The following is a 25,409-nucleotide window of genomic DNA, read 5'->3' as shown; positions in this document are numbered from 1 at the left end:
GCTCGGCACATAGTAAGCGCTTAACAAATACCAACATTATTAACTGTGAGCCCCACGTGGGACAATCTGATGACCCCAGCGCTTAGAACGGTGCTCTGCACAGAGTAAGCGCTTAACAAATACCAACATTATCATTAACATTATCATTATTATAATGATAGCCTCAGGCTGTGGTCCACGTTCATTCATTCACTCATTCCTTCTTTAATTCAATCCAAGCGCTTAGTCCAGCGCTCTGCGCCCAGTAAGCGCCCGATTAATTCGTATGAATGAATACCGGGCGCTAACTGGGCGCAGAGCACCGGGGTAAGCGCTTGGGAAAGAACGACGGTCGCGTTCTTCGTCTTCGTCGCGGAAAACGTCCGCCCACCGTGCCGTCTTTCATTCAGTAGTATTTATTGGGCGCTTACTAGGTGCAGAGCCCTGGACTAAGCGCTTGGAATGGACAGTTCGATAACGGAGACAATCCCCGCGAAACGCTTAGCGCAGGGCTCCGCGCACGGAGAGAGCTCGATAAATAGCACCGATGGATTAAGCCCCGTTGTGAAGTCGTGGCGGGCAGGGAGCAACTCTGCCAACTCACATATAGCACTCTCCCAAGCGCTCAGTACAGTGCTCTGCACGGAGTAATAATAGCCGGCGTGGTATCTGTGAGGCACCTACTCTGGGCCAGGCACTGTACCGAGCGCCGGGGCGGATACAAGCTAGGCAGGATGGACACAGTCCCTGTCCCCCGTGGGGCTCACCGACTCAATCCCCATTTCGCAGATGGGGGAACTGAGGCCCGGAGAAGTGAAGGGACTCGCCCCAGGCCTCCCAGCAGGCGAGCGGCGGAGCCGGGATTAGAACCCGTGACCCTCTGACTCCCGGGCCCCGCGGCCTCTCATGCGGGACATACCCGCTGCGCGATCGATTTTGCCGAGGAGGGAACTGAGGCACAGAGAAGTGAAGGGACTTGCCCGAGGTACCTGCGCAGGAGCCGGGGTCGGAAGCCAGGGGGGTCTCGCCGAGAAGCAGCGTGGCCTGATGGTTAGACCCCGGGAGTAGAAGGGCCCGGGTTCTAGGCCCGGCTTCACCGCTTGTCCGCTGTGTGACCTTGAGCAAGTCACTTGACCTCTCTGGGCCTCGGACCCCTCGTCTGTCAAATGGAGATGAAGCCCGTGAGCCCCAGGCGGGGCAGGGACCGCGTGCGACCCGATTTCCTTGCTTCCGCCTCACGCTCAGCACCCAATAAGCGCTTTAACGCCACACATCATCATCGTCGTCATTGTTATTTTTCTCATATTTGTTGCCCTAGGTTCTGCGCCTTCATCGTCAAAGGCCCGTTCCACCCCTCTCACTCGATCGCTTCCTGAGCAGAGAGAGCACCATTCCACGCGCCTGGGAGAGGACACAGCGCCTGCCACATAGTAAGCGCTTAACAAATACCCCAACTGGGACTAGAGTCGGTAGACGGGACCTTTAGGTCTTCGAAAAGCAGACAATCCGTTCTTCCTAAATAAAGCTGAGCCCCCCCGGCCTTCCGCCTCTCCCCGCTCCGGTCCGTCCTTCGCTCTGCCGCCCGGATCCCTTTTCTACATCAACGTCCGGGCCGTGTCTCCCCGCTCGTCAAGAGGTTCCAGCGGTGGTCGCCCATCCGCCTCCTGGTCCGACGGAAACCCCTCACCGTCGGCTTTAAAGCCGTCCGCCCCCTCGCCCCCTCCTACCTCGCCTCGCTCCGCTCCTCTCGCGCCGACCTTCTCCCTGGGCCTCCGCGTCGCCCGTCTCGCCGCCGCCTTCTCGTGCCTCGGGCCCGGGACGCCCTCTCTCCTCGAATGCCACAGACCGTCCCTCTCCCCGCCTTCCCAACCTTATCCGAGGCCCGTCTCCTCCGAGAGGCCTTCCCTGCCTGAGCCCCCCTCTCCTCATCTCCCTTCAGGGGAGAAGTCCCCTCCCGACCCACAGCGTTTATGGCCATAGCTCATTTATTTCTGTATATTAATGTCTGTCTCCCCCTCTAGACCGTCAGCTCGTTGTCGGCAGGGAATCTGTCCGGTTAGCGTTGCTCTGTACTCTCCCAAGCGCTTACTACAGCGCCCTGCCCACTGCAGACGCTCAATAAATACCACTCTTTGACTAATCACTCCATTATTTCTGAATCGGTTGTAATCCCCGCCCCCCGATTAGACCGTGAGCCCGTCAAAGGGCAGGGACTGTCTCTATCTGTTGCCGATCTGTACATTCCGAGCGCTTAGTACAGTGCTCTGCACATACTAAGCGCTCCATAAATACTATCGACTGAACGAAGGAAGGAAAGAAGACCCCCAAATTCTCGACGTCCATCAGCTCTCAACTAAAACCCAGCTTCCTGAACCACAGGGTCAAAATAAAACAAAGGGTCACTGTCAAGCTCGATTACTTTTTTTTTCAATGGCCTCCGTTGAGCGCTTACTACGTGCCAGGCACTGAGCTAAGCACTGGGGTAGGTACAAGGTAATCAAGTTAGACACGGTCCGTGGCCCACGTCTCCATCTCCATTTTATAGCCGAAGAGACTGGGGCACAGAGAAGTGAGGTGACTTGTCCGAGGTCGCGCAGCGGACACGTGGCCCGGCCGGGATTAGGACCCGGGTCCTCCCGACTCCTCGGCCCGTGCTTTACCCACTGGGCCACGCTCCTTCTCGACCGCCGAAATGTCGAACTCGGGGGATTCTTCCTCCCCCGCAGAAGTACACGCACACCTCTGTTCAGAGGGGAGGTAAAAAAACCACCCGACATCCGCTCGATAAATGGGAACATTCGACAGCAGGTGAGCAAATACAAGTGAAGGGAAAGATACACCGAGGGGAAAAAGGGTCTTGAAAGAGCCCCTCTTGTCGGCCACCAAAATGCTGGTCAAAGCCCCAAATTATTAAGGAATCCTAATCCTCTCCACCAAACTCAAACCAGAAAACTGTGGCAGTGCTGTTTTCCCTTAAAAAAAAATGAGATCGAGAGACACTTTCACCTAAAGAACTTCTGAACCCTTGAAACGTACCCTTGTTCATTTTTTATTTTACTACCTTTGAGCCGCTCTAGCCGAAAGGGGGTAAAACAAACACAGCGAGGTATTTCGGGCCGGCTCAGATTTTTGGTCCTGGCTAAGGAGGGATTGATTCCTGCGTCCCGGCAGATGGTCAAACTCTTAAGGATCGTTTCAGACGCCGCAGATTTTCCCGTGAGGCAGTTGGGGTGGAAGAGGCGTCTCTTGGAATTAAGAGTTTTATTCAAGGCCAAGCTCTCCCCCTTCCGCCTCACTGAGCTCCCCCTACGAGCCAGCTCATACACGAACACTCATGGTGCTATCTGTTAGGCGCCTACTATGTGCAAAGCACTGTTCTAAGCGCCGGCGGGGGGGATACAGGGTGGTCGGGTTGTCCCACGTGGGGCTCACAGTCTTCATCCCCCTTTTCCAGATGAGGGAAGCGAGGCCCAGAGAGGTGAAGAGACTTGCGCCCGGCTGACAGGCGGCGGAGCCGGGATTAGAACCCACGACCTCTGCCTCCCAAGCCCGGGGCTCTTGCCCCCGAGCCACGCTGTTTCTCTCACACCAACCTCCTGGGTGTCTTGATCTCATCTCCTCCACCTCGGTTCCTTCCTCACACCTCCGGTCTCCCGCCCTGGAATTCCCTCCTCGGCCTTTTGGGAGACCCCGGACTCATTCTCAGAGCCCTGTTCAATCACCTCCTCCGAGAAGCCTTCCCTGACTAATCTCCTCACCCTGTTTCCCCCACTTCTGCGTCGCCTCTTCTGCAGGGTCTTCGCACTCGGGTCTCTCTCCCCTAAGCACTTGGATACTCACCCCATTCCCACCTCCACCGCACTTACATCCCTGTCCCTCTGCCGTGGGCAGGGAATGAGTCCGTTCACTGTCCTGTCGTCCTCTCCCAAGGCCCGTGAGCCTTTCCTTACCGAAACACGGAATGCGTTTGGAAAATCCCCGCTGGACGCCGACATGGCCTGCATCACGCACTTGCTTTCCCGACCCGATCCGAGACGTACGGAGGCAGACGGCCGGAGTCCACGGGAATTCTTGACTTATTCAAGAAGATGATCGAAAATCGGATAGACGTAGCTGCCTGTTTTAGCTGTCCTTCTATGCCGATTGACCTCTTTTAGGAAGCTGAGTGGAAATTGCCTTCGTTTCATAAATGCTCAGCCAAAAAAGCTCTAAGTCTTCCAACGCAACCGCATTAGTAGGGTAAATTCTATTTTTGCCCTTCTGGGTTTACCTTGTCTGCCACGTTCTCTGTGTTCTGGAATTCATTCACTCGTACTTATCGAGCGCTTACCGTGCGCGGAGCACTGTACGCGGCGCTTGGGAAGTACAATTCGGCAACGGATAGAGACGATCCCTACCCCACAACGGGCTCACGGTCTAGACGGGCAATCTTTTTGATCTCGGGTCCGTTTTTCACCGAAGCGTTCTATAATAATGATACTGTTGGTATTTGTTGGGCGCTTACTACGTGCAGAGCACCGTTCCAAGCGCTGGGGTAGATACGGGGTCATCGGGTCGTCCCACGTGAGGCTCACAGCTAATCCCCATTTGACAGATGAGGGACCTGAGGCCCAGAGAAGTGAAGTGACTTGCCCACAGTCACACAGCTGACAAGTGGTAGAGCTGGGATTCGAACTCATGACCTCTGACTCCCAAGCGCGTGCTCTTTCCACTGAGCCGCGCTGCTTCTCTATAGGTGACGGCTGAGACCGTTCAGTTTGACGGTCCCCATGTGCTCTTCTGTTTGAATGACGGTTAAGGGACGAAGCGAAAATGAACAAGGTTTTTTAGTGTTCTCCTTATTTTTCAGTATTTCGACCAACATCCCTGGCGCCTAAAGGGACCGGAGAAGGGCATTCCAGAGACTTAAAAACATTATTTTCCTGACTTTAGTCCCCAGTTGAATCACTCATCCCTGCAAACTCTTCAACGCTTTCTCGAGAGAAGCGGCGTGGCCTAGTGGGTAGAGCCCGGGCCCGGGACCCAGGAGGACCCGGGTTCGAACCCCGGCTCTGCCGCTCGCCTCCCGGGTGACCTCGGGCCAGTCACTTCCCTTCTCTGTGCCTCAGGGGCCTCGTCTGGAAAATGGGGGTGGAGACGCGGGACGGGGACTGCGTCCAACGCGGTCCGGTGGGATCCTTCCCCAGCGCTTAGCAGAGTGCCCGGCACATAGTAAGCGCTTCACGGATGCCCGCAGTATGATCGCATCAGGGCCAAGGAGATTGGGCTCTCGTTTCAGCGCTGCTTTTTGCCTCCGAAGGACAGCGATGGCCAAGGGAAGGGGAGATGGGCGGGATCTCAGCGGGACTTAGGTTAACGTCCGTCTCCCCCTCTAGACCGTGAGCTCGGCGTGGGCAGGGAACGTCTACCAACTCTACCGCGCTCTCCCGGGTGCTCGGCGCAGTGCTCCGCGCTCAATAAATACCACGCCTGGCCTGCTATGTGATGGGGCATTTCCAAACTTCGTCGCCCCTGCCCTCCCTAAAAACGAAACAAACCTTCAGTTGGATTCAAGATCCCTCCTGAGTCAAACCCTGCCTTTTCCAAGGAATTGGTTATTCGTTTACTAACGGTGGTTTTCGTGGAGCGCTCACTATGCGACAGGCGCCGTACTGAACGCCGGGCACTGTATTTTAACGTCTCTCTCCCCCTCTAGACTGTCAGCTTCTCGTGGACGGGGAACCTGACTGCCGACTCCGTGAAGTACATATCTCTAAATGGTATGTTATAAATTACTCATCTATCTTAACCTCTCTCTCCCCGTCTGTCCTGGAAGCTCGTTGCGGGCAGGGAACACGTCCGCTCACTCTGTTGTGGTCTGCTCCCTCGAGCGCTTAGTACGGAGGCTCTGCGCATAGTAGGCGCTCAATAAATACCCCCCACTGACTGATAACTCAGCACGGTTTTCGTTGTCCGTCTCCCACCCTGAGACCGTAAGCTACCGGGCAGGTAACGTGCGCCTTATTCCGCCGGATTGGATCCGCCCGGGGATTTAGTACCGTGCTCCGCACACAGTAAGTGCTCAGTAAATACCACGGGCCGATTTTTACCTGGCGCGACGTCGTCTCGTACATTAATACCGCTGGCTTCATCGCAGAGAAGCAGCGTGGCTTAGCGGAAAGAGCCCGGGCTTGGGAGTCGGAGGTGGTGGGTTCTAATCCCGGCTCCGCCACTTATCAGCTGGGGGACCCTGGGCAAGTCACTTGGCTTCTCTGGGCCTCGTCTGTAAAACGGGGATGAAGACGGTGAGCCCCACGGGGGACAACCTCATCACCTCGAGTCTACCCCGGCGCTTAGGACAGCGCTTGGCGCATAGGAGGCGCCTAACGAAGATCGTCATTCTTATTAATCCTGGGAAGTCCTTTCCGACGGGAGCCTCCATCTCTAGGTTAAGGTAAAGAGATTAATTTTAAGTTCCTGCCATTCGCTTTCTCTTAATATTTGCTAGACGGGGTCAAGAAAGCAGAAAGAGACAAACTGTTTCATTGAAGAGACTGATTTGTTACCTAAGGGAGTATTTTCCCTTTTAAAAAAGACGCCAAATCAATCGATCAGTGGTATCTGAGGGCTCACCCTGTGCAGAGCACCGTTCTAGGCACTTGGGAGAGGACAACCGAAGAGATTTAGCTCTTGCCAGGGTAGATACGGACGTATTAGGGCGGACGCAGTCCGTGTCCCGCACGTCAAGGGGAGAGCTTTCAAATGACAGTCGTAAAATCCCTAAACTTGCCTCACGTGCTGAGCTCGGTGCCCAGAACGCGTTGCATTAAGCATTTGAAGCTGAAGAAAAGCCGTCGAGCGGCGAGGTCTTCAGGATTCGACTAGAAAATCCGGCCTACGCTCAGCGATTGGTTGAAGAAGATAGAAACGCACTGTTTTGTACCGTTTACAAGCGGCGACGGATCTCTTGCGCGTCTCGGTGGGGAACGGTGATCTGAACGGGGAGTGTGCTATTGGATTCTTGCCGGGGGAAACGCAAAATAGGTCGCGTTGCCTTTTGCTGTGCGATACCTAGCACCAAACTTTAACCACGTTAAGTCGGGAATCGCTGACCGAACCCTAAACTCCTAAGAATGTCGCCGAAGCACAGATCAGGACTAAGGCCAATATCATTCGTTCTACTTATGCCACAAGATTTTCTAACCGTAGACCACGAGAATATCTCCAGTTGCTCAAATGAACAGAACCGTGCTTATCGTTTCTCGTTGACGGCGGGCGGGAGTCGCGGCGGAGATTTTTTAGTCAGAGATACGCACGATCTGCTTTCCAATGTTGCCTCCTGTCATCATGGACTGGAAAGCGGCTGAAAGAGAAAAACCAAATTTCCAAGGATCGGTGGATGTCGCCTTCGCTTCTGTCACGGCGGAGACAGGTTGGGTTAATCAGAAAAATCGGCTGGGCCTTCGAGGACGTCCTTCGGTGGGTCAGGACCATCCTCCGGAAAACATTAAAATGTGGGGAGATTAACCCGGCACATCAAAGAATGGCTTAAAGCGCCAATTTCAGCCTAATGAGAAGGCCTGATCGCACGTCTCCGGAAGCATCACTAAAGCCAAGGTGAAGAAAGCTATTTTTTTTTTAACGGGATTTCCCGAGCGCTTCCCGTCACTCCATCGGTGGAATTTACGGAGGGCTTACTACGTGCCGGGCACTGTACTAGGCGCTGGGGGTGGATACAAGCTAAGCGGGTTGGACCCGGTCCCGGTCCCACATGGGGCTCACGGTCTTCTTCCCCATTTTCCAGCCGAGGGCACCGAGGCCCGGAGGAGCGAAAGTGACCTGCTCAAGGTCTCGCAGCGGATTTTAATCCCGGCTCCGTCCGCCGGGCCGAGCTGGCTCTCGACCCTTTAAATGTCAAGTGTTCCTTGCGATATTATCGGGCGCAACTCCAACGCAAAGGATCTGAGTCCGTGATTGAGACCGCCAAGTCTCTGCCGGCAAGGTAGCCTCGTCAGCTGCCTAGGGAGCGAGGCGCCGAAGAGGAAATTCAATCAAGCTACGGTACCTTTCGAGCGCTTACTGTGTGCAGAGCGCCGTACTAAGCGCCGGGAAGGGTAGGTCGCCACAGACTTTGAAAACTCAGAGGTTAAAAGCGGCCGAGAAGAAGACGGGACTTGTACACAAAGGCATTTAGAGCCCTTGGCTCGGGAAGACCGGGTTGGTTTAAAATTTGAGCTGGCGAATTATCAGAGCGAAACGCGATCCTTTCCCTTGTTGGTGATTTGAAAAAAGAAAGGGAGAAAATATCACAGCTGTTTCTCTCCCCCCCGCTCTGGGGTATTTGGGGGAAGGAGGGGGGAAGTTCCCCTTGGGGAATTGGGAAATCCCTCTAGACGGTCCCGCTCGCCGTGAGCGGGGAACTCGTCTGCCAACTCTCTCCCGAGGGCCGAGGACGGCGCTCTGCCCGCGGTGAGCGCCCACTAAATAGGCCCGACTGAACGACCCCGGTTGTACCGCGCTCTTCCGAGTGCTTAGTAGGGTGCTCCGCACACGGATTGGTCCAATCCCGGTTTTCCGGCGTGTTTTCCGGGAAGGCGAAAGCCCTAACTTGTGGAGCAGGGAGAGGAGGGAACACGGGCTTCACCCCAGGAAGAGGGGATTCACCACGGAAAGGCGCCCGACGTGGGCCTCTTACCTCCCATGTTTTCCAGGCCGTTTATGACGGTCTCTTTTACCTACAGAGAAACGAATCGGTTAGACGGCCGAAATGAACTTCCTTCTTTAGACCAGTCAGTGCCGTGGCCTTATTCGGCCACAGCAGCGGTTATATTTAGCACCGCCCCGTTTTAAAATGACTTTCTATTTTTGCTTTAGCCACCGGGGAGAAAGTCCGCCTTTCCATCGGGGCTCGCTCTGCCGCAAACTTCGGGGCTGCAGAGGAAGAGATTCCCTTATACCGATGGGAAAATCAAAAATCAAAAAAAGGAGTGACTCGCAACGTTTTTTTTAGCGACGGATCGAAAGGGGACGAAGGGCAGGAGCTCGTGGCTGGGGGGAGGCCGTTCAGGGTGGGGGGAGGCCCAGGGCTTAGAACAGTGCCTGGCGCCTAGTGAGCGCTTAACAGATACCACAAAAAGCAAGAAGACGCGGCGTAGACGACACGAGCCATTGGAGAGCGTGGGGCCGAAGCGATTCCTCAGGAGGTTGCGGTGTCGTCGCCGCGTTTCTGTGCACGCGGGATTGCGCGTGAGGGGTCGCGGGCTGCGTACGCCCGTGTCGGCGCCGAGGGCGACGGGAAGCAGCCCCGGAAGGAGGCGGGAAGACCGGGGAAGGTCGGCCTCTCTCCTGAGTCCTACCTTGAGTTTCCCTTCTCTAAACCACCGGCTCAGCTGCAGGATTCCAGAATCGAACTTATCGCGATAATTGAGCACCGTGAACCTTTCCCTGTGGAGACACAAACGGGCAGCGGTCCGTGAGCAAAAGTCGAAACAAAAATAAAGGAACCCGCAACGAGCTATCGAACGGGCTTTCGACCCGGAGGGCGGGGAGGAGGAATCTACCTCGTAATGTTTCTTTCTTTCAAAATTGCTTCTACCGCAGGAGGTAGCTGAGGAGGGTAGGGCACATCCCTGTTGTACTGAGAGATCTGGCCGCAAAGGACGACGTGGCCGTTCTCGTTCATCTGTGCACGCGAAACAAAAAACCACGGTCACCAAGACAGAGCCAGGGTCTCACGCCGCTAAGGGATCTGGGGCGGTCTGAGGGGGAAGCCCGATCCCTGGCGTGGAACAGGGAGTGGGGAAACAGGTTGGCCCGGAGGGACCTGGGTTCTAATCCCGGCTCCGCCGCCCGTCGGCTGCGTGACCTCGGGCGAGTCGCTTCTCCGGGCCTCGGTGCCCTGGTCTGGAAAACGGGGGTGGAGACGGCGAGCCCCCCGTGGGGCGGGGACAGGGTCCGACCCCGATTTGCCTGGATCCACCCCAGCGCTCCGGACGGGGTCCGGCGCTCGGGAAGTGCTTAACAAATACCCCGGTTATTATTGGTATGACTGAGGATTTGGGAGAAGGGAATAGAAAAATAAACAGACCCAAATGTAGGAGTCATGGGGAAGATCCGTGGAAGCCGCAGAGAAAGACAAGAGCGCTTGTGTTCGTTTCCCTAAAAGCACTCTTCCCATAACTGGCCAGTGAATAAATCGCTATTTTAACAGGATATTGAGTCGGCCAAGGAGATGCGGAGTCGAGGGAGGAGCGCGGTGAAGTCTAGCCGAGTTTGGGACTCGGCTGAAATTCGGATAAAGCACTGGCCAATTCATTCATTCATCCCATCGTATTTCTTGAGCGCTGTGCTGAGCGCCTGGCACGCGCAATTCGGTAACAGATAGAGACGACCCCCTACCCGACAACGGGCTCACGGTCTAGAAGGGGGAGACGGACAACCAAACAAGTAGACGGGCGATCGACACCTTCCAAAAGGATAAACAGAACCGCGCATCACGATAGAATAAATAGAGCAATAAATACGTGCAGATACAGACGAGGGCTGCGGGGAGGGGAAGGGGGTAGAGCGGAGGGAGGGAGCCGGGGCGACGGGGAGCGGAGGAGGAGCGGAGGGAAAGGGGGGCTCGGTCTGGGAAGGCCTCCCGGAGGAGGTGAGCTCTCAGGAGGGCTCCGAGGGGGGGAAGAGAGCTAGTTTGGCGGAGGTGAGGAGGGAGGGCACCACCGCACGGTGAAATAAATGAACATTCCTCGGGCAAATGAGTCTATTTAATGCCCCCAGGCCTAGCCGAAATGCCCAGCTCACTCACTTCCCAGCAAAAACAAGGGACCCGCATGTCAGTGTGTGTAGAGCGCCGTGGTAAAGCGCCTGGGGGAGAACTATACAACAGGATTGACGGTCACGTTCCCCGCCCATCGATCACTCGGCGCTACGTATTAAGGGCTTCCCGTGTGCAGAGGCCTGTAGTGAGCGCTCGGGCGAGGACAATCCACGAGAACCGGTGCCCACCCGGAGCCCGCAGCCTGGCGGGGAGGACAGAAGGAACGAGAGGACCGGCACCCGTGACCGTCGGACGGCGCCCGGCGGAGACGGCCCCGGCCCCGGTCACCTGCCGGATGACGGCGTCGCTGACGCTCCCGCCGACGTTGTCGAAGTAGACGTCCACTCCGGCCGGGCAGAGGTCCCGCAGCTGCCCCTCCACGTCCTCTGTCCTGTAGTTGACGGCGGCGTCGAACCCCAGCTCGGAGACCAAGACGGAGCGCTTCTCGTCCGTCCCGCAGATCCCCACCACTCGGGAGCACCCTTCCAATCGGGCGATCTATCGGAACGAAGCGGACATCGATCGATCGCTTGCCGCCGACTGGACGATACAGCGGAGACGTTCCCCGCCCGCAGTGAGCTTACGGTCTCCATCTTCCCGGTCAGGGGACTGAGGCCCCGAGAAGCGAAGCGACTCGCCCGAGGTCACCCAGCAGACGCGTGGCGGAGCCGGGATTAGAACCCAGGACCTCCGACTCCCAGGCCGGGGCTCTTTCCACCGGGCCGCGCCGCTCCTCCGCGGCCGGGGTCCGCCGGACGCGAGACGCTCCGTACGCAGCTCGCCGTGGGCGGGGAACGTATCAACCAACTCCGTTCTACCGTCCGCGGCCAAGGGCCTAGTACGGTGCTCGCTAAATACGATCGATTCATTCATTCAATCCTATTTATTGAGCGCTGACTCTGGGCAGAGCACTGTGCTAAGCACTCGGGAAAGTACAAGAATAAACCTACCCTACCGAGCTGACCGATCACCGATTCGAACCAGCTGCAGCAGTCGATTAGACCGTGAGCCCGTCAATGGGCAGGGATCGTCTCTATCCGTCGCCGAACTGTCCATTCCAAGCGCTTATAGTCCAGTGCTCTGCACATAGTAAGCGCTCGATAAATACTACCGAATGAATGAATCCAGCAATCTGGTAACGGATCGATTCATCGGCAGTATTTTTTGAGCACCTATAATGAGCAAAACACTGCCTGTCGATCCGCGCCTTTCGTTCACCTTCCCCTCGGCCCCGGCGCGCTTACGTCCAGATCCGCAAATTATTTATTTACTCGTTGTGGGCGGGGAACGGGTCCGTTTACTGTGATGTTGTCCTCTCCCAAGCGCTTAGTAGAGTGTTTTGCACACGGTAAATGCTCCATAAACACAATCGAAAGAATTCATTTAATAATGTTGGTATTTGAGCGCTTACTATGTGCCGAGCACTGTTCGAAGCGCTGGGGTAATCATTTTATATCGATGTCTGTCTCCCCACTAAGACTGTAAGCTCGTTGTGGGCAGGGACCGTGTCCACTGACTCTGTTGTATCGTCCTCCTCCGAGTGCTTAGTACAGTGCTCTGCACCCAGTAAGCTCCCAGTAAATACCACCGCTTGATCACGGCAATCAATTCATCAATAGTATTTCCTGAGCGCCCACTGTGTGCAGAACACTGTACTAAGCGCTTGGGAGATTGAGTCGCCGGGAGCCCTGCCCTGGAGGAGCATGGTGGAAGCGGTACGGTTACCGCCCGGGCCTGGGAGTCCGAAGGTCACGGGTTCTAATCCAGCCTCCGCCGCTTGTTCGCTGTGTGACCTTGGGCACGTCGTTTCACCTCTGTGCCCCTCAGTTCACTCATCTGTAAAATGGGACTGCCCCACGTGGGACAGGGACTGCGTCCAACCCGATTACCTTGTCTCTACCCCAGCGCTTAGAACAGTGCCTGGCACCTAATAAGTGCTTAACAATAAGTGCTTAGAGAAGCAGCGTGGCTCCGTGGAAAGAGCACGGGCTCGGGAGTCAGAGGTCGTGGGTTCTAATCCCGGCTCCGCCGCTTGTCTGCTGGGTGATCTTGGGCAAGTCATTTCACTTCCCTGGGCCTCAGTTACTTCATCTGTTAAAATGGGGATTGAAAAATGTGAGCCCCACTTGGGACAATCTGATTACCCTGTATGTACCCCAGCGTTTAGAACAGCGCTGGGCACATAGTAAGCGCTTAACAAATACCAACATTATTATTATTATTATTGAGTACCATAATTATTAATCATTATTACTGAACCAAGCACAAACTCTGTTCAGCCTCAGAAGACCGAATAAATCAAACTGGTACCCAGCGGTTCGATGTCTGTTCAATAACGGTAATTATCGGGAATTAGTGGTAATTCCCGATAATTCCCGGTAAACTCCCAGCTGCCAAGACTGACGAATTTTGGTGGGTAGATGGTGATGGGGAGAGAAGAGCGACGGTTTGCACTGAAGCAGCGTGGCTCAGTGGAAAGAGCGCGGGCTTGGGAGTCAGAGGTCATGGGTTCTAATCCCGGCTCTGCCGCTGGTCAGCTGTGTGACTCAGGCAAGTCACTTAACTTCTCTGTGCCTCAGTTACCTCATCTGTCAAATGGGGATTAAAGCTGTGAGCCCCACGTGGGACAACCTGATCACCTTGTATCCCCCAGCGCTTAGAACAGTGCTTGGCGCATAGTAAGCGCTTAAGAAATACTACAATTTATTTATTTTATTTATTGAGATTTTCAGATAAAAGAGAGATGCGACGCGAGGAGTTGGCGATAAATACTACAAAGGAGAGATGTGACTTGCAGAGGTTCACACCACGGAAATCCTTCCCCTGCCTTAAATAACCTCTCTGTGGAAGGCCTGAGAACCGACGCTCCGGAGAAGCTTCCAAATGCGTGTTTTCCCATTCTAAATGTTCAAGATGGGGCTAGGCAGGTAATTATTCCATTCATTCAGTCGGATTCCTTGAGCGCCTACTCTGTGCAAAGCACCGTACCCGCCGCCTTTAAAGTTACGTCGCACAAAATACGAAAGCTGAATAGCCTTCAGTAGGGTGCAACGCTCAAAAATAAAACCGGTATTATAAAATTACCTTTTTATCCATGATCCAGTGAGCAAAGGTAACGAGTACCGAGCAGTTATCCTTTCGATCGATCTTCGGTTTAGTTTAGAGAAGCAGCGTGGCTCGGCGGCGAGAGCCCGGGCTTGGGAGTCAGAGGTCGTGGGTTCTAATCCCGGCTCCGCCGCCTGTCCGCTGTCTGGGCAAGTCCTTTCACTTGTCTGGGCCTCAGTGACCTCATCTGTCAAATGGGGATGAAGACCGCGAGCCCCACGGGGGACAACCTGATTGCCTTGTATCTACTCCCAGCATTTAGAACAGCGCTTGGCCCCGGTAAGCGCTTAAGAAAAACCAATAGTATTATTATCATCATCTGAACTGTGTCCAACCTGATTACTTTGTACCTACCCAGTGCTTAGAAAAGCAGCTGACACGCAGAAGTCCGCTACGGGCAGGGATTGTCTCTATCTGTGCTGCACTGTACCTCCTAAACGTTTAGTACAGTGCTCTGCACCCAGTAAGCGCTCAATAAATACGATGGAATGAACGAATGAATGAACAAATTCTATTAAAAACCAAAAAAAACCCAGGTCCTCTGACTCCCAGGCCTGGGCTCTTTCCACTAGGCCACGCCGCCCCTCAATTTGGATAGTTTGGGATGTTGCTTGTTGACTCCTTTTCCTCATACCATTTAAAAAAAATCTGGGAACCAGGCTTCAAGAACAACATATAGATAGATAGATAGATAGACAGATAGATAGATAGATAGATAGAGATAGATGAAAGAGAGAAAGAGAAAGAGAGAAAGAAAGAAAGAGAAAGACAAGAAAGAAAGAATAGATATATCCCCCTCTCGGGATGGCACCTGGAGGGTTCCCCATTACCTGCCCGGCCAGTGATCCACAGCATCCGGCGGCCCCGCTGACAACCATCGTCTGGTTGGAGCCCGCTGTTACGTGGCCTTTTTCCTTTATTCCCAACAAGGAAGTCAACCCGGGCATGCCTATCGCTCCGAGGAAGTAGGAAAGGTGACCGTCCACCAGCTGCGGAGTTACCTGAAAAGAAAAGTCGCCATCTAATTAGACCGTCCTCGTTATTCCCATTTCTCCCTCTCCGCTCACACGTCCGCCCACCGCTCCCGTCCGCGTCTCTAATTTCATTTCTTTAGATCTGCTGGGTGACCTTGGGCAGGTCGAAGCTGTGGCTCGGTTTCCTCATCCGTAAAATGGGGATGAGGTCTGCGAGCCCCAGGTGGGACAGGAAGGGACCGTGTCCAGCCGCTGATCTTGCACCCCGCCCCCAGCGCTTAGAACAGCGCCCGGCGCAGAGTAGGCGCTTAACACACAGACGAGGGAGAAGAGAAAGAAGAACAGAGCGGAGCATAGCTGTTACCTTCTCAAGGATCTCTCCGTCCAGGATGGCTCGGGTCTGCCAGGGCCAAGAGAAAGAGGTCACGAAGTCTCCCTCGGACAAGTGGGCGTATTTACTCTCCTCCACGATACCCACGCCACCGCCGTCAGTCACCTGAGACAGCTGCCAGGGCTTCAGATAGTCAACCCCGGTCTCTTCGTTCAGCCGACAGCGCTGAAAAAGAATTCCGGAGTCACGGGGTCACGGGTTCTCATCCCGCTGCGTGACCTGGGGCAAGTCACCTCACTTCCCAGCACTTGGGTAATAATAATGTTGGTATTTGTTCATCGCTTACTATGTGCAGAGCCCCGTTCTAAGCGCTGGGGGAGATGCAGGGTCATCAGGTGGTCCCACAGTTAATCCCCATTTGACAGATGAGGGAACTGAGGCCCAGAGAAGTGAAGTGACTTGCCCACAGTCACCCAGCTGACAAGGGGCAGAGCTGGGATTCGAATCCATGACCTCTGACTCCCAAGCCCTTTCCACTGAGCCATGCTGCACGTCTGTAATCTATTTATTCCTATTAATGTCTGTCTCCCCCTCTAGACTGTAAACTTGTCGTGAGCAGGAAATGTGTCTGTTTTACTCTTATAGTATATTGCTGATAATGATGGTGATGGTATTTGTTAAGCACCGACTATGCGCCAAGCACTGTTCTAAGCGCGGAGGGAGATACGTGGTAGTCAGGTTGTCCCACCTGGGGCTCCCAGACTTAATCCTCATTTTGCAGATGAGGGAACTGAGGCCCGGAGAAGTGAGGTGACTTGCCCCAGGTCACACAGGTGATAGGTGGCGGAGCCGGGATCGGGACCCACGACCCCCGACTCCCAAGCCGGGGCTCTTTCCACTGAGCCACGTGCTTAGTACGGTGCTTCGCACACAGCGAGGGCTCAGTAAATACAACCGAACGAACAGCCGAACGTCTCCGGGCCTCAGTTCCCTCATCTGTAAAATGGGGATGGAGCCTGGGAGCCCCAGGTGGGACGGGGCCGTGTCTGACCTGTTCAGCTCGATGCCCCGCCCAGCGCTTCGTACGGGGCCCGGCACAGGGTGAGTGCTTAACGATGCCATCGTCATTATTATTAAATTAGGCACTTAAGGAGACCCGTGAAATCTCTATGTCGTAGAAACGGATCAGCACCTTAGCAGTCTAGAAGATCTGATTCATTTGGCCGCTTGAACATCGTCAGACCCCCTCTCGGTGGAGGGTTTCCGGGCCTCCGCCAGTCTCGTCTGCGGGCGGGAGAGTCCAGCGGAGGCCCGTCCGTCCCAGGTCGGGCCGTGGCCGGCGTGCGGCGACCGGTCGAAACTCCCCCGTGCTGAGTAGCTTAACATTTCCCGAACCACCCTACAAGAGCCCGGCCCACGGATTTTTACAACCGGACCCTTCCTAGACGAAATCCCAGGGGACTCGAACAAACAGCTCACACCCTCGGTGACAACTTACCACCGATTACTGCGTCCGCAAATGCCCGAATACAACTACGCTCGTCGTGGGCAGGGACTGTCGCCGTTTATCGTCGCGTTGTTCTTCCCCAAGCGCTCGGTGCAGGGCTCCGCACGCCGTGAGCGCTCGGTCAACACGCCTGAACGGACGGGAAGCCGGACTGTCGCTTACCATGTAAGGATCCACGGAGAGGTAGAGGGTTCGAACACGTACTTGTCCCTCGGAGATTTGATCCGGCAGAGTGGCCTCTTCCACGCGGAAATTCTCTGCCGCTGGAGTCCCGTTTTTTCCTTCAAAATGACGTTCGAAAACTGTCTTTACTCTGCTGTTGTCCCCCAAGTCGCCCCTTCTTCCTCTCCCCGTTTCCCCTCATACCCTTCGCCCGCAACCCTCCACCTGAAGTTCTCCCTCACGCTCAAGATGGAGGGTCGGCACCCCTGCTAGGGAGCTAATTGCAAAACTATTTTTTTATACTGTTTGCAAAGCCTGGGAATCAGAAGGTCGTGGCTGCTAATCCCGGCTCCGCCGTTTGTCCGCTGTGTGACCTTGGGCCAGTCACTTCACTTCTCTCTGCCTCAGTCCCCTCCTCTGTAAAACGGGGATTGAGACCGTGAGCCCCATGAGGGACAGGGACTGTGTCCAACCTGATTAGCTTGCATCCCCCCCACCCCCAGCGCTTACCACAGTGTCTGGCACAGAGTAAGCGCTTAACAAATCCCATAAAAAAAGAGAGACATGCAAATTAAATTCGGTGCTTGTCCCACAAATGGGCAAAATCAATGGAAAACCATCGACGATGAGTACCGGAGAAAATAAGACTGATATATCGGCTTACGACCCTTTAAAATATACTCGGTTTTCCCTCTAGACTGTAAGCTCACGGTGGGCAGAGAACAAATCCACCAATTCCGCTATATTTTACTCTCCCAAACGTTTAGCACAGTGCTCCCCCCCACAGGAAGTGCTCAGTCCATACGGATGGATTGATTGATACAGTAATCGTCACATACGACTCTGCCTGAACGTTTGTTTTTTTTTTGCTGGAGATTGGGAACACAAAGCTCGGGAACAAACAACCTCGATCCTTTCCTTTGTTTTTGCTTCGTTAATGTCTTTGAGGATATCTGTGAGGCACTTACTATGTGATAAGCACTCTTCTAAGTGCTGGGGTAGATAGAAGTTAAGCAGGCCAGATACGGTCCCCGTCCCACATGAGGATCGCCGTCTAACAGGGAGGGAGAACGGGACAATCCAACGTATTTATTCAACGCTTACTGTGAGCGGGGAACTGTACTGAGCGCTTGGGGGAGTACAAACACAGCAATAAGACAGACACACTCCCTGCCCGCAACGAGCGTAGAGTCTGGCGATACTGAATTCCCATTTGATATCGATATTGAATTGAGATATTGAATTCTGGGCCTGGCAAGTGAAGTGGCTTGGCCAAGGTCTCACAGTAGACAAGCCGAAGAGCCGCGTTTAGAACCCGGGGCCGGGCTCTATCCACTAGGCCGCTCTGCTTCCTCATTTGTCCGTTTCCCTCGGAATACGGAAAACTTTCCCTCGCCGTTTTAAACTGTACATTCCCTCCGCTGGATTGCGTTCTGCGCCAGGAAATCTACCTTTTCCTCACACCGCAGGTTGACAAACGCCCTTTCGTCTCACCGGACTCTAGCGCAGTGCTCTTGGAACGGTGCTCAGTCACTGCCGCTGCTGGTGATGAAGCCCTAAATTCCCTCCTCTGCAGAATGGGGATTCAATCGCTGTTCTCCCTCCTCCTTGGCCCCACGCGGGACCTGATTCTACCCCGGCGCTCAGTCCGACCCTGGACACGTGCTATTTTCGGTTGAGCCCTTACTCTTCGCCGGGCACCGTACTGAGCGCCGGACGCAGTCCCCGTCCCACGCGGGGCTCACGGTCTCCACCCCCATTTCACAGATGAGGTCACTGAGGCCCGGAGAAGCGAAGCGTCGGCCCGACAAGCGGCGGGGCCGGGACGAGAACCCAGCTGCTTCCCGTGAGGCGCCTAACAAATACTACAGATAGCCAATCCGTCGCTAAATCCCGTCGGTCCCACCTTCATCCCACCGCTAGAATCCGCCCTTTCCTCTCCATCCAAACCGTTACCGCGTTAATCCAATCGCTCATCCTCTCTGCGTCGGCCTCCTCGCTGACCACCCGCCTCTCCCCGCTCCGGTCCGTACTTCTCTCTGCTGCCCGGATCGTTTTCCCACAGAAACGTTCAGGACACGTCTCCCCGCTCCTCAAAAAACTCCAGATAAGAACTCCTCTCCGTCGGCTTGGAAGCCCTCCACCACCTCGCCCCGCTTCTCTCCCACTCCGACCCAGCCCGCGCGCTCCGCTCTTCTGATGCCAACCTTCTCACGCTGCCTCCGTCTCGCCGCCGACCCCTCGCCCACACCCTGCCTCAGTGAATGTGTCTGTTTTTTATCGTATTATCCTCTTCCGAGTGCTTAGTACCGTGCTCTGCACTCTTTAAGCGCTCGACTGAGTGAAGAAATTATGCATTTATTTTATTGCCAAGACCGTGACTTTAATAATCACTTGATTCCCCCCGCCCCGACCCCCTTCCCAAGTACTGACCTACTTTTCCGTATATTCGTGATAATCAAACACCTACCAGGTCGCGAATTCAAGACCACTCTCTGGATAATCATCTCCCCGACGGTGCTTTTCCACAAGATGGGGCAGAGGCGTTTCCTTGAAGAGGCAAATCCTAAGACGTTACAGAGACCATTTGGAAAAAATCAGTGAGATGGAAATAGTTCTAGCTGTCGGCTGCCCGACCGATTACAGAAGGGTGGGGGAAATTCTCCAGAATAAAATCACCTCCCCAAACTCATCGTCACTGCTAAAATGTGGGGCCAGGTCAATTTTAAAACTATCCTTCAGGAGAAGCCATTCCTCCCCTTTCATGCCCGTCAATGGGCAGGGACTGTCTCTATCCGTTGCCGATATGAACATTCCAAGCGCTTAGTACAGTGCTCTGCGCATAGTAAGCGCTCCATAAATACTACCGAATGAATGAATATCACGCTACATAAACGCGGGGACGAAAATCATCAAGAGTTCACGGGAATCGGTGCGGTCCGGCGGAAAGGACACGGTTCCGAGAGTCACGGGATTTGGATTCTCATCCCGCCTCCGCCACTTGCCCGCTGCGTGACCTTGGACCGGTCACCTAACTTCTCTAGTCTCAATTTTCTCATCTGCCAAATGGGGAGGTAAACACTTCGTCCAACTTATCTTCTGTCTGCCCCAGCCCTTACCACAGTGCTTGCCACATAGTAAGGACTTGATGACTACCACGATTATTATTATTATTACTGTGAGGAAGGGGCACAGAGAGGTGAAGCGACTCGCCCAAAGTCACACCGCTGACAAGCGGCGGAGCCGGGATGAGAACCCACGGCCGGGCTCTTTCCGCCGGCCGGGGAAGGCTTCTCCGTGGGCTTTTTAGAAGGCTCCGAAGGTGGGAAAGGGATGATCCGTCAGAGAGGAAGGGAGAGGGAATTCCGGGCCAGGGGCAGGACGAGATCGACCGACAGCGGAGAGGTTGGCATGGGAGAAATATGAAGTGAGACGGCCGAGTTGTTGGAGAGCAGAGAGGTGAGGTAGGAGGGGGCGAGGGGATGGAAGGCTGTAAAGCCGACGGTGAGGAGCTTCTGTTGGATGCGGAGGTGGATGGGGACGGTCTTGAGTGACGAGGAAATGGACCGAACGCTTTCTAGAAAAATGATCTGAGCCGCAGAGTTAAGTACATAGCGGCACGGGGAGGGACAGGCCGCCGCCTCGGTAGATACGGAAATGGTCAACTTTTCGCCTAAAATACGGACGACCGGTATTTCTTGTGAGAAATGTCCGCCTCTCTGAATTTCTTTATTGGGAGGGATGCTTTTCCACAGTCGGTGCTCGGATAACACCGTTTCGCAAGGGGTTTCGAAAGTGGAGCGACGCATTTAAGAGGGGGGATTTTCTTTTCATCACTTCACCACCGACAAGAATCCAGATCTTCTCTTCGAGGGCCACTCCCGAGGCGACCCGAATCACGGGAGGCCAGCCCTGCCGGTCAATCGCACACCCGATCGGGGGATTTATCGAGCACTTACCTCGCGCGGGAAGGCGCCGTGTTAAAGCACCGGAGCAAAGGTGTCTACGAAGTGGTTCCTTGCTCCAGTCTTTTAGAGACCTAATAAAAGGAGAAGAAAAAAACAACAAAACGCTTTTTGGGGGGGAGGGTGCAGATATTCCGATGCCTAGACACAGCCAGCTAACGGTTTCTTTTCATTCATCCCCAGTAGCAACGGGGAAAACAGTGGTCTTCTGTTCCCTTCACGGCATTAAATCGGTTCCCGGCTGAGTTACACACATTTCCTGGCAAGAGGGCAACTTCTAATTGCCGCTTGCCCCACGGTCGGTTGGAAAACGGACGCAGTGTAAGTCAGGGAATAATCAAGGTGTTGACTCTTTTTGGACTTTGAGCCTGGTCACAGTAGTGCTGGTCCGGTCACCATGTTAATGTTGAGGCTAAGTGCCGTTTCCTAATACTGAGAGATTTAAAAATAATAATTGCGGCGTTTGTTAGGCGTTTACTACGTGCCAAGCACTGAAACTAAGGGCTGCGGTAGATTCGAGATAACCAGGTTCCACATGAGGCTCGCGTTCCAAGTAGGAGGGAGAACTTTTTTTTTGGAATGGTATTGGTTAGGCGCTTACTATGTGCCAGGCGCTCTCCTAGGCACTGGGGATGATACAGGATAATCGGGTTGGATGCGGTCCCGGGCCGACGGGAGGCTCACGGCCTCCGTCCCCATTTTCCAGAGGGAACCGAGGCCCGGAGAAGTGACTTGGCCAAGGTCTCGCAGCGGTCAAATGGTGGATCGGATTTAGGACCCGCGTCCTTCCGACTCCCGGGCCCACGCTGTAGCCACTGAGCCATTCTGCTGCTCGCAGCCTTTATTAATACTGTCATATCCTAATACTACGTGATTTAATAATAATAATAATGTTAATTTTTAAGCACTTATTATGTTCCAGGCATAGTTCTAAGCACGGAGGTGGATACGAGCAAATGAGGTTGGCTACAGTCCCCGTCCCACGAGGGGCTCACTGTCTTAATTCCCATTTTATAGATGAGGGAACTGAGGCACCGAAGAGTGAAGTGATTTGCCCAAGGTCACAGGTAGCCGGGATTAGAGCCCGGGATCTTCTGACTCCCAGGCCCGGGCTTGATCCACTCCGCCATGCTGCTTCCCTCTGATAATTTAATAAGAATTAATAATAATACTAAGACTAGACGCATTTGTTTATGCACTTATGATGTGCCAAGCACCGTACTAAGCGCTGGGGTGGCGGCGTGGCTTGGAGGCTAGAGCCCGGGCTTGGGAGGCAGAGGTCGTGGGTTCTAATCCCGCCTCCGCCACCTATCAGCTGGGTGACTTTGGGCAAGTCACTTCATTTCTCTGCCTCAGTAGATACGGAGATGGTCAACGTTTCGCCTAAAATACGGATGACCGATATTTCTTGTGAGAAATGGCCGCCTCTCTGATTTTTCTTTTTTGGAAGGAGGGATGTGTTTCCTCAGTCGGTGCTCGGATAACACCGTTTCGCAAGGGGTTTCGAAAGTGGAGCGACGCATTTAAGAGGGGGGATTTTCTTTTCATCACTTCACCACCGACAAGAATCCAGATCTTCTCTTCGAGGGCCACTCCCGAGGCGACCCGAATCACGGGAGGCCATGTCTGCCGGAAAATCGCACACCCGATCGGGGGATTTATCGAGCACTTACCTCGCGCGGGAAGGCGCCGTGTTAAAGCACCGGAGCAAGGGTGTCTTCTATCTCCCCCAGTGCTTAGAACAGTGCTGGGCACATAGTAAGTACCTAACAAATACCGTCATCAGCACACAAGATAATCAGGCCCCACATAAGCAGCGTGGCTCAGTGGAACGAGCCCGGGCTTGGGAGTCGGAGGTCATGGGTTCCAATCCCAACTCAGCCTCTTTCATTCATTCCATAGTATTTATTGAGCGCTTACTATGTGCAGAGCACTGTACTAAGCGCTTGGAAAGGACAATTCGGCAACAGATAGAGACCGGCCCTGCCCGTTGATGGGCTTATACGCTTGTCAGCTGTGTGACTGTGGGCAAGTCACTTCCCCTCTCTGGGCCTCAGTGACCTCATCTGGACAATGGGGATGAAGACTGTGAGCCTCACGCGGGACAACCCGATGACCCTGTCTCTCCCCCAGCGCTTAGAACAGTGCTCGGCACACAGTCGGCGCTTAACAAGCAGCATGGCTCAGTGGAGAGGGCCTGGGCTTGGCAGTCAGAGGTCACGGGTTCGACTCCCGGCTCTGCCACTTGTCAGCTGTGCGACTGTGGGCGAGTCGCTTCACTTCTCTGTGCCTCAGTTGCCTCATCTGTAAAATGGGGATTAAGTGGGACAATCTGATGACCCTGTATCTCCCCCAGCGCTTAGAACAGTGCTCTGCACATAGTAAGCGCTTAATAAATACCAACATTATTCTCATTATTAACACCAACATTATTCTTCTGAGGCTCCTTCTAAGTAGAAGGGCGAAGAGGCGTTTTTTTAAATGAGATTTGTGAAGGGCTTCCTATGTGCCAGGCACCGTCCTAAGCGCTGGGGCGGATGCCAGCTCAGCAGGTTGGCCACAGCCCCTGCCCCAAGTGGGGGGGTCACACTCTTCACCCCCATTTTTATTGTCTATTTATTGCCACTGTTCTTGTCTGTCTCCCCTGCTTAGACCGTAAGCCCGTCAAAGGGCAGGGACTGTCTCCATCTGTTACCTATTTGTCCATTGCAAGCGCTTAGTCCAGTGCTCTGCACATAGTAAGCGCTCCATAAATACTAAAAACCGTCTCCCCCATTAGACTGCGAGCCCGTCAAAGGGCAGGGACTGTCTCCGTCCGTTACTGATTTGTCCATTCCCAGCGCTCAGTACAGTGCTCTGCACACAGAGAAGCAGCGTGGCGCAGTGGAAAGAGCACGGGCTTTGGAGTCAGGGCTCATGAGTTCGAATCCCAGCTCTGCCCCTCGTCAGCTGTGTGACTGTGGGCGAGTCACTTCACTTCTCCGTGCCTCAGTTCCCTCATCTGAAAAATGGGGATGAAGACCGTGAGCCCCACGTGGGACAACCTGATTCCCCTGTGTCTACCCCAGCGCTTAGAACGGTGCTCTGCACATAGTAAGCGCTTAACATTTGACTGACTGCTTTTTTTAACAAATACCAACATTATTATTATTATTATAGTAAGCGCTCCATAAATACTATTGAATGAATTTTCCAGATGGGGGAACTGAGGCCCAGGGAAGTGACTTGGGCGAGGTCCCCCAGCAGCCAAGGGGTGGGGGCAGGATTAGAACCCAGGCCCTTTGGCCAGACTGGGCCCTTCCCTAAGGGAGGGGGCCGTGGGCGAGGAGGATGCCGGGAAGGCCGGAAGTGGCCAAGGCGACCATGACTAAGCTCGAGGCCCATCTTCCCGCCGGGCGCTACGGGTCGCCTGAGGGGCCACGCCGCGCGGCTCCGCGACCCGACCGCGCAGGCGCGCACTCACCTCGGCCGGCGGGCTCGCCACCTCCGCGCGCTCTGAAGGGGGGAGCCGGGCTGAGCGCGCACTGCGCCTGCGCGCGCTCCTCCCCTGGGGGAGGCGGAGTCAGCGCGTGCCAAGCTGGACTCACTGCGCCTGCGCGCCCCTCTTAGCTTGGGGCCGGGGGGAGAAAGACTTCTGGGAGCGCGTGCGAGCCAGGCTAAGCTCACTGCGCCTGCGCGCCCTCCTTCCGGGGGTGGTGAGCGCGATCCAGGCTAAGCTCACCGCGCATGCGTGCACTTCTTCCGCGCTAGGCCTCGGGGAGTTAGCGCGAGCCAGACTGAGCCTACTGCGCCTGCGCGTACTTTCTCATTCATTCATTCATTCTCTCGCATTTATTGAGCGCTTACTCTGTGCAGAGCACTGTACTAAGCACTTGGAATGTACAAATCGGTACCAGGTAGAGACAGTCCCTGCCCTTTGACGGGCTTACAGTCGAATCTAATTTTTTAATAATGTTGGTATTTGTTAAGCTCTCACTATGTGCAGAGCACTGTTCTGAGCGCTGGGGTAGACACCAGGCAATCAGGTTGTCCCACGTGGGGCTCCCAGTCTGAATCTCCATTTTTCAGATTTTTCGGGCACAAGCCTCGAGGAGTCAGCTAGGCCCGCGATTCCCGCAGGCGGAGCATTAACTCCGTGGCCTCGAAAGGGAGCCAGGCTATTGCCACTGCGCCTGCGCGCACTTCTTCCGGGAGAAGGCCTCGAGGAGTGAGCGCCAGCCAGGCTAAACGCTCAATGCGCCTGCGCGCACCTCTTCCGGGAGGAGTGCGCGCGAGCCAAGCTAAAATCACTGCGCCTGCGCGCACTTCTTCCGGGGGGTGGGGTAGGCCTCGAAGAGTGAGCAAGAGCCAAGCTAAACGCTCACTGCGCCTGCGCGCACCTCTTCCGGGAGGAGTGAGCGCGAGCCAAGGTGAAGTCACTGCGCCTGCGCGCACTTCTTCCCGGCCGGGGGCGGGGGGGGGGAAGGCCTCGAGGAGTGAGCGCGAGCCAGGTTAACCGCTCACTGCGCCTGCGCGCACTTCTTCCGGGAGGAGTGGGCGCGAGCCAAGGTGAAGTCACTGCGCCTGCGCGCACTTCTTCCGCGGGGGA

At 54.8% G+C, this 25,409-nt stretch overlaps 1 protein-coding gene across 4 annotated transcripts; it reads right to left on the bottom strand.

Moving 5' to 3' along the window:
• Window positions 1-7,109: 7,109 nt before the first annotated feature.
• On the bottom strand, window positions 7,110-24,362 carry PTGR2 (prostaglandin reductase 2). Of its 4 annotated transcripts, none has more exons than XM_029075503.2 (11): window positions 24,285-24,362; window positions 20,816-20,895; window positions 19,327-19,422; window positions 16,857-16,975; window positions 15,221-15,412; window positions 14,713-14,883; window positions 11,066-11,275; window positions 9,519-9,640; window positions 9,315-9,402; window positions 8,654-8,693; window positions 7,110-7,321 (listed from the first exon to the last, which is right to left on the bottom strand). In XM_029075503.2, the coding sequence occupies exons 3-11, from the start codon at window positions 19,361-19,363 to the stop codon at window positions 7,257-7,259; spliced, it is 1,044 nt and encodes a 347-aa protein (XP_028931336.1). In that variant the 5' UTR covers window positions 19,364-19,422; window positions 20,816-20,895; window positions 24,285-24,362; the 3' UTR covers window positions 7,110-7,256. The 4 variants fall into 4 exon arrangements, with proteins under 4 accessions (XP_028931336.1, XP_028931345.1, XP_028931353.1 ...); XM_029075512.2 differs by lacking the exon at window positions 24,285-24,362 and adding an exon at window positions 22,495-22,566; XM_029075520.2 differs by lacking the exons at window positions 20,816-20,895; window positions 24,285-24,362 and adding an exon at window positions 22,495-22,522.
• Between the last annotated feature and the right edge of the window lie 1,047 nt (window positions 24,363-25,409).

Source organism: Ornithorhynchus anatinus, chromosome 1, assembly GCF_004115215.2.
Source record: "Ornithorhynchus anatinus isolate Pmale09 chromosome 1, mOrnAna1.pri.v4, whole genome shotgun sequence".
NCBI classification, from domain to species: domain Eukaryota; kingdom Metazoa; phylum Chordata; class Mammalia; order Monotremata; family Ornithorhynchidae; genus Ornithorhynchus; species Ornithorhynchus anatinus.
This window is presented reverse-complemented; position numbering and strand designations above follow the sequence as displayed.

Coding starts and splice junctions, on each gene's coding strand:
- PTGR2 (XM_029075503.2), bottom strand. CDS start 19,363: ATGATTATCCAGAGAGTGGTCTTGAATTCGCGACCTG. Junction 16,976..19,326: donor GGTCTTGAATTCGCGACCTG/GTAGGTGTTTGA, acceptor GTCATTTTGAAG/GAAAAAACGGGACTCCAGCG. Junction 9,641..11,065: donor GCGACGCCGTCATCCGGCAG/GTGACCGGGGCC, acceptor TCGCGTGCACAG/ATGAACGAGAACGGCCACGT.